The sequence below is a fragment of the Mesocricetus auratus genome, unplaced genomic scaffold (genome assembly GCF_017639785.1).
Source record: "Mesocricetus auratus isolate SY011 unplaced genomic scaffold, BCM_Maur_2.0 Super-Scaffold_100008, whole genome shotgun sequence".
NCBI classification, from domain to species: domain Eukaryota; kingdom Metazoa; phylum Chordata; class Mammalia; order Rodentia; family Cricetidae; genus Mesocricetus; species Mesocricetus auratus.
The window spans coordinates 27,455,420-27,470,945 of NW_024429192.1; the positions used below are offsets into that span (position 1 = coordinate 27,455,420).

Here is a 15,526-nt window from a genome sequence, read left to right on the forward strand (position 1 = left end):
GCTTACTTAATAGCTAAGAAATGATGTACCCTATTTTCTAATTTTCTCATGTATACATTTTGTAAAGTATATTTCTATGAGTTACTGCCCCATTTGGGGGATGAAATAGTGTTAGATGTATCTGTTCTCAATAATTACTTTTATAATCTTGCATACATTCCTAATACTGCTTCAAAAAGTATTTTGCTAATATGTGATTTGCAATGATCAAATATGACAAGATATATAACAAGGTGAAGAAAAAAAATTATCATTCCAAAGTTGAACTTGACAACCCAACTGGAAGAAGAGACTGACGAGCAGGCACAAGAGTGGGCGAGGTAACCATTCTTCCAGTCTGGAGTCACATAAAAACCTGAAGCTAACAGCTATGGTATATATGCAGAGGACCTTGTGTAGAAGCATGTAGGCTCTGCACTTGCTGCTTCAGTCTCTGTGAGCTCACATGCGCCTTGCTTAGATGATTCTGTGTGTCACATTCTCTTGGTGTCCTCCATCCTTTCTGGTTCGTACACTCTTTCTGCTTCCTCTTCCATGGGATTCACTGAGCTCTGAGAGGCATTATTTTGATGGAGACCTCCAATTTAGATTCTCTCTGTGTGTAAAGTCTGACTATGAGTAACTGCATCTGTTCTTATCTGTTGCTGGAGGAAGCCTCTCTGATGATGACACAGAATAAAGCACTGATCATTATACCACAATAGCATTAGGAATCATTTTATTTTATTTTATTTTATGTTCAGACCAGCTGTGTTTTGTGGGATTCAAGGTCTCTGAGCTATCTTGCCTCTGGTTCTTGGTTACTCTAAATTATCAATATGTGTTACTTCTTGTGACGTGGACCTAATCAAATCAGACATTCACTGGTAACTCCCACAAGTTCTATGCCACCATTGCCCTAGCACATTACACAGGCAGATGGAGATCAGATTGTAAGTCAAAGTTTTATGGATGGTTTGGGGTCATATTTCTCTATTGCTAGTTTTCCCAAACCAAGGAATGCTTGTTGGTGTTTGATGGTAGGCTACTGAGATGTGTTGGGGAAAGGAAGATTAGAAAAGAAGGACTTCGTGATCCATTGAAGATGACTTCAGAGAGGAAAGGGGGACTGCTGCACATTTCTGTTACAGACCTTGGGTTGAGGTAGTGGGACTGGATCTCAGAAGCAGTAGGAGAGGTGTGAGTCTGTCTTCAGCCTACTTGTTACTCTGGGAGGTACAGTCCTTTGGAAGTGCCATTAGGAGTTGGAACATGGGATAGAACCAAGAGTTGGAGGAGGACAATTGGGAAAGGATGGTCTGTGGGATCCAGAAAGCTGCAATTTTTGTTCTGTTGAGCACTAGGTATGAGATTAGGAGACTGGATCTGAATAGAGAAGAGAAATTCTATAAGCAACCTACCTGTTTTGGTCTTTTGTTTGTTTGCTCTGGCTACCAACCTCTTAGTTGGTTGAGAATTGAGAAAAGAAAAAGATACATATATGGATAATAACATGAATTCAGTCAAAGAGGGGCATTAATAAATTGTGAACAAAAGTTGCCTGGAAAAAGTTATCTTCTGAGCTTGCTGAGAAAATCCAAACCGGGACTGACTGAACCAGGTTTCTTCTTCCCTCCCTTCAGTTTTTCTCAGGTTACCATGCGGGGTTCATTAACAAACTTCTCTTCCTGTATCCATCCTTCAAATGTGGATTCATGAAAGACAAGGAAGCAGCATGCCCCAATGCTATGCACATGATAAATGAACTGAGAAGACGTTCCAAACTTGATATGATATGACACTTTCCAATTGAGAAAACTCCTTTGGGAAGACATCTGGAGATTGCAAGGCAAAGTTGAGTCACGAGGACTTAAAAGAGGAATGTCCCAGGGACTCAGTGTTCTAGCCTGCTGAGAAGCAAGAGTAAATGGCAGTTCAGACCTCTGAGAAGAAGACTGACTGCCTGCAACACGGGCTTTTAAATTGATTTTGGAAACCACATATCCTAAGGGTATTTAGGATTAGTTGATTCTCCACATGAGTTTTCTCTCTTTTGGGAAAACTAAATTATTTGACTTCAAGGATTTTATGCTGCAAGAGTTAGGGAACTGAAATCATACTACCTTAAAGTCAGAAACTGTGGGGAGATGTTGGAGGGATGTTGTCCTCATGTCTGCCCTTGAAGGTTCTGATGCAGTTGTTCTGACATCAGTACCTAATGTGGAAATAATCCCAATTTTTTCCTTTTTTATGGGTCAGTAATTAAATATTGAAATTGTGATTAAACTTCATTTTTTGTATAGCATAGAAGAGTTAAGTACAGTAATTATTGACCTTTCTCTTATCTGACTTTATACTTTAAATTTCATTATAAAAATGATTATTGATTTTTCCCCTTTTGTTGTCGAATTCACATTTCATCATAGGGTTACAGAGCTCTTATAACCAAGCAGCCTCTGTGGAAAGAGAAGGAAAATAATGTTGAACTTTCCGAATAACTTCAAAAGGTTCATTGACTTTGTTTCACCATGGGGGAAAAAAATCACTTAACCTCCCAGTGTCAGTTTACCCATCTGTGAAATGAGAAGGATAATATTTTCTTATGGGGATGTTTTGAAAATTATTTTGCAAATGTAGTAGATAAAATTGTTGCAAGCATCACTGCCTTTTTCCCCCTGAATTCTTTAAAGAGGTCGACAGTGTTATTTATGTACTTGTTGATAGTCAAAGTATCGTCTGGGTGAACCATGTATATTTATCAGCGGTTGTGAGCATTATGATACTAACGTGTCACTCCTCCCGGGATTGCTCCATTTATGCATGATATTAACACCAGGAGATATAAGAAAAACACCTGAAGACTGTACTGAACTCCATATTAATGAGCTGATAATCTTAAGCAAGTCCCTCTCTGTATCTGAGTTCATGTTCGCTTTGGTGTGTTTGGTGTATTTTGGTTTTTACCCCAACTCGCTTTACCGGATTCATAGAGGTCATGTCTGAGATGACACAGCCCATTATGGTTCCTGTTGACTTTACAAGGAAGATACTATTAAAAACTCTGATGTCAATTTTACAATTCATCTAAAGGATTAAAGGGAGGTGTCCTGGGGAGTTGTCATGGTGACTTGAAAGGGCTGGCATTGAGAAGGGAAAGCTCATGATAAAGGATTTTAACACTCAAAAGTCTTAATTATGTAACATGGTCATGAACCTCTGTGACTGTGTCATTTAAGGTTGGAATGAAATGTTTCCTTTCAGGCCCTTCTGTGTCTTCTGATACCAATCAACAGGCTTCTTGATAATAAATTTCTTCATGCTTGTGACTCCCATGCAACCTCAAGTGGTACTTGGAGTAATGACAGAATCATCACAAACTAAAGAAGTAAAAGGAAATATATTTTGTGGGTATGATTAAGGCATCTTAATGTCCTTAAATATGTAAATTATTTTGACTTAATGAACTAACCTGCTCACATAATAGCATTTTAAACCTGGCTCTAGTAAGCCATTTTTACCTCTGTGGTAAAATGAATACAATGCATGAGAAAATAGGAAAGTTGTTTAAATACTGACACTATACAAATGGATGACCCATTGAAGAATTTAAGAAGATGTATTCTTCTGGTTATAAAGATAATTATTATGAAAACATGAACAAGGCACCTATAAATGTCTGCTTGGGTAACCACCGAATATGCAGGCTCACACATGTGGGGTGTGTATAGTTGTTGGTGTTGGTGGAAAAAATATCTTACTATTGTTATTGAATGCAGGGGCTCCTTCAGCTTCCAGAATAATTAAATTGGCAGGTACACCACACCATGCTTTTGCAATGTTTCAGTGAATAGTCTATAAAATGGATATTTTTTATAGTATTCACATTGTTTTGCCAATGTTTTGTATTTCAGGAAACAGCTCTATAAAGATCCCCACTAAAGTGGGATTCATTTTTCATTTCCTTTATCATAAATTCACTCTAAAGTTCTAGTTTTATATATTATGTGTTGTTCTACATTATAAAAAAGCTACCAGTGAAGTGTTTTATGTGTTTCCTATGCTGCCGCAGAGAGTTTAATTCATGCAATATTATTCTCTGCCTTACCTTCCTTCAGCAATGACTCCATCTAACACCACATAATCAATTCTAGGCCAAGGGAAATTAAAGATTATCATGTTACTATTGGAGTATATCTTCATGTGTGCCTAGGAGAGATACATATTTTGATCAATAGAAGGAAATACAAAGGAACATTTAATGGTGCACCATTAGGGTTGTCTTAATGAATTTAAATGGCTTTTCTCCCTTTTGTAATTTATAGTTTTGTTTGTTTAAATTTTATTTTGAGTGAAACCTGGTGTCCAGTGTAGGTGTTGGGAAGTTAATCATTTTATAACTTTCATGTAATCAACATTCTCTTTAATCTCTTTTTAGGCAGCCAAGGGCAGTTTCCACTAACTCAGAATGTAACGGTTGTTGAAGGCGGAACCGCAATTTTGACCTGCAGAGTTGATCAAAATGATAACACCTCCCTCCAGTGGTCAAATCCAGCTCAACAGACTCTGTACTTCGATGACAAGAAAGGTGAATACATTTTCTCAGAAATGTTTTAAACATGTTCTGAAATACCCTAATTATAATGAATTTATTTTCCTAAGATGATTCAAATCATTCCTTTTGATTACTAAATGGCTGCTGCTTGTACTTAAACATGATAAATATTAAATACTTTAGCTTGCAAGTCATAAACACCAGCGATAACCTGTGTCAACTTTCTAATAAAATAAGCAGCATCAATTCTATTGGAAGAAGCTTTTCCATCCTCCTTCTCTTAGACACCTTATCATTACACCCTTGCATTTGGGAGCTCTCTTGCAGACAGAACGAAGTTTTTCTCATACTGGGTAACATACTGTCATTTTTATGATCCTGATTTTATGATTTCATTTGAGGAAGTTTTATTTTATAGATTTCTTCCCATCATTGGAAGAGCAAGAAAAAACCATAGAAATGAATTATCTATTAAGGACCAATAAACGTATTTAAAGTCCTGAAATTCATTAGGAAGCATATTTTTGTGTGCCTAAAAGGAAGGGAGATTTGAACTCCATTAATTAATTAAAACTTCCAATTAGATAAAACATAGATTATGGTTTAAATGTTTTTGTGGTAAAGAAATCCATACTCTAAAACTCAAGCAAAAATCTAATAATATACATCAAATTGTTAAGGCTTCACCCATTATCATAACAGTATATGAAATAGTATCATGAAATATAATAAAAATATAGAAATATTTGTAAACTTGCATCATATACCATGGAAAAATGATTTAAATATGACATATTTAGAAATAATTTTTACACCTGATATTATTATGAAACGTTTTAGATAGCACTAAGACAACCAAAAATAAATTTAATTTTTAGCTATTAAAACTTTAACCAAACAACCTGTAATGAAGATGCCTAGTCAATTTAAAATATATAATTTATGTGCTTTATATAATGACAGACTTTTATTTTCATATTTTTTCCTTTCTTAATTAAAATTAGAAATAAGCTTCTTTTATATGTCAATCCCAGTTCCCTCTCCCTCCCCTCCTCCCGTGCTGCCAACTGACCCCCTATCCCATCCCCTTTCTGCTCCCCAGGGAGGTTGAGGTCTTCCTTGGGGTATCTTCAACTCTGTCATATCATTTGGAAGAGGGCCTAGACCCTCCCCTGTGTTTCTAGGCTGAGAGAGTATCCCTCTATGTGGAGTGGACTCCCAAAATCCATTCGTGTATTAGGGATAAACACTGATTCACTATCAGAAGCCCTATAGGCTGCCCAGACCTCCAAACTGACATTCTCATTCAGGGGGTCTGGAACAATCTTATGATGTTTTCCCAGCTATCCGTCTGGGGTCCATGAGCAAGCCCTTGTTCAGGTCAGCTGTTTCTTTGGGTTTCTCCAGTCTGGTCTTGACCCCTTTGCTTATCACTCTTCCCTCTCTGCAACTGGAATCCAGATTTCAGCTCAATGCTTAGCTATGGGTCTCGGCTTCTGCTTCCATCAGCTACTAGATGAAAGCTCTAAGATGGCATACAAGGTAGTCATCAATCCCATTATCAGAAAAGGGCATTTAAGGGAACCTCTCAACTATCGCTTAGATTGTTAGTTGGGGTCAACCTTGTAGATCTCTGGATATTTCCCTAGTGCCAGATTTCTCATTAAACTTATAATGGCTCCCTCTATTATGGTATCTCTTTTCTTGCTCTCATCTATTCTTCCCCTGACTCTATCTTCCTGCTCTCTCCTGTCCTCCTCTCTTCTCCTCTTCTTCCGTTCTGTTTCTTCTAATTTCCTCTCCCCTCCCCCCATGCTCCCAATTAGCTCAGGAGATCTTATCCCTTTCCCCTTCTCAGGGATCCATGCTTGTCTCTCTTATGGTCCTCCTTGCATCCTATCTTCTCTGGCAGTGTGGATTGTAGACTGGTACTCCTTTGCTCTATGTCTAATATTCATATATGAGTGAGTATATAGCATTTTAGTCTTTTTGTGACTGGGTTACCTCACTCAGGATGGTTTCTTCTAGTTCCACCCACTTTCCTATAAATTTCAAGATTCCATTGTTTTTAATCCACCGAGTAGGACACCATTGTGTAAATGTATCACATTTTCTCCATCCGTTCTCCAGTTGAGGGGCATCTAGGTTGCTTCCAGGTTTTGGCTATTACAAATAATGCTACTATGAACATGGTTGAACATATGTCCTTATTGTATGAATGTGCATCTTTTGGGTATATGCCTAAGAGTGGAATTGTACCTGATTTTTGACAAAGAAGCTAAATTTATACAATGAAAAAAAGAAAGCAACTTCAACAAATGGTGCTGGCATAACTGGATGCTGGCATGTAGAAGACTGCAAATAGATCCGCACCTATCACCATGCACAAAACTTAAGTCCAAGTGCATCAAAAACCTCTACATAAATCAAGCTACACTAACCTTTTAGGATAATAAGTAGGTGGTATCATCGAACGAATTGGTAAAGGAGACCACTTCCTGAACATAACACCAGTAGCACAGACACTGAGATAAAAAAATTAATAAATGGGACCTCCTGAAACTGAGATGCTTTTGTATGGAAAAGGACACAGTCAATAAGACAAAACATCAGCCCACAGAGTGGAAAAAGGTATTCACCTACCCCACATTTGACAGAAGGTAGTCACCACAACACCAAATAATACAATTAAAAAGTGGGGTACAGAACTAAACAGAGAATTCTCAATAGAGGAGTCTAAAATGGCTGAGAGACACTTAAGAAAGTGCTCAATATCCTTAGCCTTCAGAGAAATGCAAATTAAAACAACTCTGAGATATCATCTTACTCCTGTCAGAATGGCTGCAATCAAAACCATCAATGACAGATTATGCTGGAGAGGATGTAGAGAAATGAGCAAATTCGTACAGTCATTTTGGAAATCAATATGGTGGTTCCTCAGGAAAATGAAATCAGTCTACCACAAGATCCAGCAAAGGCAGGCTTTTACCCTCCCTTCATTAATGTTAATCAATTGAAAATTAATTCTTAAGGTTTTTAAATATATAATGAAACATTGTTTAAATATATAGTTGATTAAGTTCAAACATATTGAAGGTCTCTTTTTACAACATTGCCCAGGAACAAATGAGAGTCTCTGACTCATACACAGTCAATAGGGTAGATGCAGATAAACAAAAGACCAGAATTGTAGATAGTAAAAGGGAAACCATGGATCGTTAAGATGCTGATGACTCAAAGTGTGTATTTTTCTTCAAAAAGGCCCATTCTGAGAATCCCCAGGGAAAGAGATTGGGTAGATGAATGTATATTTTGAATTTGGTTTTGAGAAAGTAGCTCATGTAGTCGTGGAGGAAAAACCAGTTTTTAAATATTTATGGGCAAACTAGAGAGCTACAGATCGAAGGCATTGAGCCCTTACAGCCCATGCCTAAAAGTTGAACTGCCTCCCTAACAGGGCTCCCCAGAATTGCTCTCAAAGTCTTCAGAAGACTGAATGAGACCCACTATAAACATTATTCTACTTTGATAAAAACTCTAAAAGTTGCAGTACTGGCTTTGAGACAATACAGCAACATATAAAGTGGTGTTTCACCAAATATTTGAGAAAAATAATTTCCTCTTACCTGTGAGGCATGCATTCTAGGACACCTAATGAATAGGCCTAGGTGTGAATAGTGATGAATGTCAGTCACAGTTTGGGTTACAGGAACTCATGAGCACGTAGTATATCTTTATTCAGTATATTGTTATTCATTCATAATTTACATTTGATTTTTGTGTACTTATTAGAACAAAGATGTTGATTTAGCAGTATTTCTTCCTTGCATCGAATTAAGCAATATTTCTATATGTGTATTATGTAGTTCATGTTTACACTTGCCTCTGTGTATGTCTGTGTGTGTGTGTGTGTGTGTGTGTGTGAGCATGCATGCATGTTCAAGCATGTTTGAAGTTCACAACACAGCTTCAAATGTCTTTCTCAGGAGCACCTTCATCTTACTTTGAGATAGAGCTTCAGAGTGACTTAGAACACACAGTAGATTAGATTGGCTCGCTAGTGAGCTGGTAGAATATTCTTGTTCCTGTCCCTCCAGCACTGGAATTAGTAGAAGGGCGCCACAGCATCAGGTTTTTTAGGTGGTTTCTAGGGATCCAACTCAAGTCACCATGCTAGCAAGGGAAACAAGTACTTTATCAACATAGCTGTTTCCCAGAGAGTAGTCTTTTGAATGTATAAATACTACCAAAGAAAAAAACTTGTTAGCATCAACAACCATGGATAATATAACATTAGACCACTCTATTATTGTTGCTCATTCATCATACTCTATAACAAGCTCTACTTTTAATGGATCCTATACTTTATTAGGAGATATTTGAGAGTATGCTTACAGTTGACATCTACAATTGAGAGGTCACATCCTCGGGCATAAAGACAAAATCTATATTAACAGCCTTGCCTTCCTTTCTGTGGTTCCATAAGTTATCCTTTACAGAGCATCTAAAACAGAATTGATTCTGCGTTTTTGAAGCTAATGCATTTTTCCTCTCATAAATAGAGCAACTGGTAATACAGTGTCTGTCAAGAGTTGCAAGTAGGCAATGCTCATTCTGCTGGCTAATTTTGAGGAAACCTCTGAGTATATTAGCAGTATCTCCCTATATATCCCTGCATCTTTGAACTGCTGTAAAATACCTAGTGCATCTACTCATGGTAATTCTTGAAGTTTGCACTCATTTTACCATGCCTTTTCCAAATCAGAGCTTGCAGTTACATTGCAAAAACCCAGCCCTCTACCCCTCTATCCCATGTCACCTCTCTTATTGTATAAGAGGTTTTTGGTGGCTCTATCAATTGAATTACTAACAGAGACATTATAGTAGAAAGAAGCTTGTAGAGAAATTCTTTTATAAATACCAGTCAAACATGGTTATTTCTTCACCTGTCAGTGATTCAGCTCTTATATGATATCTTAACTGACTGGATATCCAGCAATAATGATCCTCAAGTATAAGAATTTGAGCCAGATGGTGGTGGTGCACGCCTTTAATCCCAGCACTCAGGAGGCATAGGAAGGTGGATCTCTGTGAGTTCGAGGCCAGGCTGGACCGATAGCCTCCGAAACAATACAGAGAAACCCTGTCTCGTAAAAACAAAAACAAAAACAAAAAAGTATAAGAATTTGAAAATGATGGCATTTTGAAGGTTTTGAGTTGCAGTTTCCTTCACTCTCTTTGTTCTGCATTTGTCTGTCTGGTCTCCTGATTCCTGAGATTTATCTTGAATAATCAAGTGTGCAAAGTTATGTCAGAACTCAATGCAGAAGCCAAGCATGTATTAGACACCAATAAAATGATACATGCTTCTTTTCTTTGCCCTTTATTATCCAGCCCCTGCAAGTTGATTGCTGCTCCTAAAAGTTCTAACATATCCTTGTTTTAAAGGTTCTGTCTGAACACCAGTCCTATTTCTGTATCAGATTGCGTTGTCAGTGGTTTGTCTAAAAAAAATCGTCTAGGATATATTTCAAGTTTAACTGTTCAAATTCAACATGGAGTACCAAAATCATTTAATGCTGGCAATGGTTCTGAAAAAAAAAAAAGACTGAAGTTGGGACTCTTTGAGACAAACAAGTCTATATTCACAAGAGATCTACATCCATAAACTGGGCTTTCTGTGCTGTGGTAGGTTACAAAAAACACTAAAAAGACACAGGAAGAAATGAAAGGGTACAGTATGAACGGGGAGAGAAGACAAAGGAGGGGAAGGGGCGGGGGAATGGAAGGAAATGGAAGAGTGGAGAAGGGAAGATAGAAAGGTACAGGGTCAGTTGGAGGGAGGGGATTAAATACACAACAGAATAGACCAGGCATTACTGCTACTATGACCTCTGCGAGGCATTCTGGGTACTCAATCAAGCTATTAGGAAAGGTAAAATCTTAAGTCTTCAATGGGGGATAAATGAAGAACTTGGGGTGTAAACAATTATCCTCAGAATTGGAGAAGACTTGCTCACGTACAGTTATGAGCTATTATAAAACATGTCTGATATTGGGAAATTGTCAGCCAGTTAGAAGAATTAATCTGTCAAATGTGAGGATCCAGGAAATCTTTACAGAAGCACATGTGGTAATTGAGGGTATTAATTAACCATAAATTCATTTGGCCATCTTTCTTCTTAAAGTTAAATGAAAATTATACCCTCTCCTACATATGGCATGTTTATCTTGATAAGGAATTTCCACAGCTATTAATGGAAACAAGGTAACCAAAGCTGCTGGGCGTGGTTGCTGGCCCATGCCTTTAATCCCAGCACTTGGGAGACAGAGGCAGGCAGAGTTCAAGGCCAGCCTTGTCTACAGAGAGAGTTATAGGACAGCCTCCAAAACAATACAGGGAAACCCTGTCTTGAAAAAAAAAGATATCCAAAGCTAAAGAAAGTTGTCCCCAAACCTTCAGTTAAGGAGAGCAGTGAAGGGATTTAAATCTTGACATTTAACCTTGTTTGTGACAAAGATGTCCTTGACTCCATGACCTAGAGAAAAAACAAACAAACAAACAACAATAACAACAACAACAAACCTTCAGGTCTTATTCCTCATTTGTTTTTGCTTTATTGTTTGAAACAAAGTCTTATACACCCTGGGCTGATCCACATTGCTCAATAAGGCTGAGAATGACCTTGAACTCCTGGTCCTCCTGTCTCCATCTCCTTGATGCTAGGATTGCAAACAGACATCTTCAGGTCCCGCATTCTGTCACTGATTTCTTGCCCCTGTTTCTCCACTGTTAAACATAGAGAAAGGCAAAAAGAACAACTACATGGACTTATGCCTGGGCTCAAAAATTCAGTATCCACATGGCCATATCTGTACTTAGACTCTTTTAAAATATATAGATTCTTAAAATTCCACTTCTTAAGCACAGTAGTCAAACATCAAACGTTATACAACTGACAGTTTTTCCTAAGAAACATGATTGTGGAAGCAGAGGTCATTTTAACTCCACAGGATTGTTCTTTGGTATTTGACAATAGAAACAAAAATAAATCAATTAGATCCTAGTGCCTGATCCCTTGGGTTGCCTGCTTTCTCTTGTGAGTAATTTCTACAATAAACAGTTACCTATACCCTCAACAAGTGTGCCGGTTATCATTGCAGCATCGCACCTCCATTTCAACCCTACCACACCACACTATCTTCACATTAAGTAGCAAAGCTTGTAGCAAAAATGTACATACTAACCAAAAGGAATCAGGTTTACATTTGGAAACTAATGCTACAATTGAGTTAAATACAATGTGCAAATTGCATATAGAGAGCAAATGTACTCAGGGGCCATCACCACGGAGGAAGAAACAGCAAGATTCTAGGGAAATGATACTAGGTGTGAGTCCAAGGAAGCAGCAAAGGAACCTAGGTCTGGCTAGGAACTTCAGCAGAGTGGGAGTGCCCTGTGTGTGTGGAAATATGCAAATTGAATGTCCTTCTTTGCAGACTCTGACCTCCTGTCAGGGTCTTTGCTCAGAAGAACACAAATGGAAACTATATGTCAAGGCTCCCTGCATATATTATTCCCTGAAGGCAAAGAACAGGAAGAAGGATAAACAAAAAGTAACATGCCCAATATATAATGAATATAAATCCCTTAAGACTTTGTATCACCCAGTGTTCACAACTGCCTTCAACTGCACTGCTTCTTTAGAGGGAGCAACAAGTTGCTGTAACAAAATTACCTTCAGAAAAATTACTTTGATGAAATGACATTCTCCATAAAGGTGAAGTAGACATTAAACTTCCATTTCTGTTGGTGATGAAGCCATTTGCATAAAATACACAGAAGCCTTCAGTTGTACAATATATAATTATTGCTTCCACTTTTTATGATTATATGACTTGAGTCCAGCACTTTCAGAAAACATATCAACATAATCTTGTGAATGTTAAGCTATAGCAGTATCAATACTGGAAATTTGATATTACATGCTTATTGATAAATGCTTCTATTTGGGGACATTTCATAAATCCTCAGACTTTCCCATATTTAATATCTTATAATAGCTAGTTTTAATTTTCATTGACAAATTCTATAATGTCTTTTTAAATGTTTTATTTGAAAATCAATATTCTCTGAAAAATATAAAAATATTAAAGTATTGAGATGGTTTTAATGAGAACCGCCTTATAGGTTCATTTGAATGCTTGATCCATAGTTGATACAACTTTTTTGGGAAAGATGTGGAGATGTTACCTTAGTGAAGGATGTCTTAAGTTCTGTGTGTATGTGTGTGTGTGTGTATGTGTGTGTGTGTGTGTGTGTCTGCACTTGCATGTGTGTGTTTGCCGTTAAGTGCCAAGTTGTCATACATCATCTCTATAGGAATACTGAAGTGGATAGCCAGTATAAATGTTATGAAGACCTCATATTTCTTAGATGAGCAACCATAATTCTACTAATTGTGTAATACACTTCCTTATAGGAGCTATATGCTCACCAGATGCCTCATAATACAGTGGAACTGGATGATTAGAAGGGGATACTGATTGCTTTGAGTCTCCTTATTCCTTATTTCTGAGTTTCAGAATGCTTAATGTTGGTTTGGGAAGAATGTTATCTAGCCATAATTCATTGAACTTGACCTCTTGAAGCCCCTGCAACAGGGTCATTCTTTTATTAATGAAAAGACACACAGTGAGATTCAATGAACTTATTTTTTCCCTCAGCTTTCTGTTTGACATTATTTTTGTTTGCTTGGTTCATTCTTGCTCTTTTATTTATTTTATGTATTTTGTTAATTTTAGATTTTGTTTTGAGACAAGTTTTGATGTACATGAACTCAAGTACGGTTATCACTAAGTAACAAAAAATGCCTTTAACTCACATTCTATCTACTTCCATTTTACCAATGCAGGGATTATAGGTCTGAAATTGCACACTTGCTAAATGGACTAATGCTGTGACACCCGTTAGCCAAGAAGGGAAGCATTCTAACATGGACCTAGTCTAATGATGTTGGTAGGAGAGTTAGGTATTCTCTCCTGTGTATACAAGAAGAAGTTGTAAATGCAATTAATGCTCTAGGATAGACGCAGATGGTGCTTGACAACCATTGAGGAAGTGTAGATATTTTCTATTGAGACCAAAAACTGTTGGTGAGTGTAAGACAAGTGAGGCAATCTTTTTAATATTACCATAGTACATTTATGACTGGCACAGAGAGAATGAGCATTGAAGAAATATCAGAAGCAAGGAGACTGTAGGCAGTTGTACCATCTCCCCCAACACACACATACAAATGCTAGTAATAGACAATATTGATTCAAATATAATTAGGAAGTTGATTGAAACTGATTGAATCCCTTGTTTTGTGAAAATGAATTGAATCTACATCAAACTAGAGGAGATGTCACTATCTGAATTAAAAAATGAAGAGTTAAGGAATGGAGGAGAGAACATGTTTGATTTTACAGCATTTGTCTTAAATACTTGAACAACAAAAGATAAGGAAAGGAGATGGGGCCTAAGAGAAGATGGCAGTTGTGACTGTTGGACACAAGGTTTGATTTTGTTCTTGTTGCATATGAATTTTTTAAACATATAGCCAGAGTTATATAATAAAAATCATGACAAGAATCTAGAGAGCAATATAATTAAAGATCTTAAGCAAAAGCAAGTAAGATCTGAGTTAAGGGCATTGGCAAATGTTCGAAGTAGTTCATATTATCAGTTTGAAACTATCAAGAGTCACCAGAGAAAAGCAGGAATTTTACTTGAAGTGTTCCTCAGATCAGATTGGCTATGGCCATGTCTGTGGAAAATTGCCTTGACGGTTGATTGATGTAGAAAAGCCCAGCCCACCGCACATGGTGCTATTCCTCAGCTGGTGTTTCCTGTCAGAAAGTTGGCTAGGAATGAGGCAGAAAGAGTGAGCTCATTAACACCATTCTTCTGGGCTTCCTGCTCCAAGGTCCTGCCTTTAGGTTCCTGCCTTGAGTTCCTGACCTAAGTTGTCTCAATAAGCAATTGTGATCTGGAAGTGTAAGATGAAATAAACATTCTTCCCTGAATTGCTTTTGGTCATATTCTTAATCACAATAACCAAAAAAAAAAAAAAGGTGAAATAGGTAAAATAGCAAGGTACCCTGAGAGAAGACATTTGCTTAATGGCTTCCAAGGCAACTGATTAAGGAAGTAGTTGGAAAAAAAGCATTGAAATAATAGATTTATTAATGTTTTTATTTACTTTTCCTTGCTATTCAGAAAAACTTTCCATATTTGGTGATATTTGGCTAGAAGAGTTTTTGTGAAAAGCTTTGATAGGCAGGATGAGGACTAACACTTTTCCTGCAATGACAAGTACCAGAAATGTTTCCCACTCTTAGTTTTCCTTTGATTGTTTCATATCTTAGCAAGAACATAATAATAACAACAATAAATCACTGCAGCTATATTTCTCTGCATATATCCTGTTCCCTCATATGCTTACAGAATAAGTTCTTTCTTATTATTCATTTCCACATTTTCCAACTACCATCCCAATTCCTGTAAAATCAGGCAGGAAGTCTTCTCATTCTTGTAATAACAAGGACTGAGATTTGAGGTTTAGACAAAATGGCATCTATTGAGAGGTCATCAGAGTACTACTAGGAGCAAAATCAACCTTCTTCCTACCATGGTGGGCATGGGTGGATGCCTTTAAGCAAACCTCTAAGTTACTGTGAGTCTGAGTTAATAAGTTAATGCTAATTTCTTTGCTAATAGGTTAATGCAATTGCTCCCTTGTCATTGAGAAAAAAAAGAACAGTTACAGACAAAGCAAAGAAGCCATACTCTTAGTTCTCCTTAGCTTAACCTAGATTCTAAGCAAGAAGCATAAAAGACATAAGCTGTTTCTGTTTATTCTCCTATGCAGAGGGGGTGATATCCATAGTTTATACACCAGATGTTGTATCAGGGACTCTTTTTACCTTCTTGCCCATATATGAGGAGAG

General features: G+C 37.3%; 1 protein-coding gene across 3 annotated transcripts in view; it reads left to right on the forward strand.

Annotated features, from left to right (window-relative positions):
* The window catches only part of Cadm2 (cell adhesion molecule 2), a 916,009-nt gene that overhangs the window by 693,796 nt on the left and 206,687 nt on the right, over positions 1–15,526 (forward strand). For all 3 annotated transcript variants that reach the window (XM_040750595.1, XM_005082055.4, XM_040750596.1), the window contains one exon: positions 4,415–4,564. In XM_040750595.1, coding sequence (XP_040606529.1) covers positions 4,415–4,564 — 150 coding nt within the window. The remainder of the gene's footprint in view (positions 1–4,414; positions 4,565–15,526) is intronic.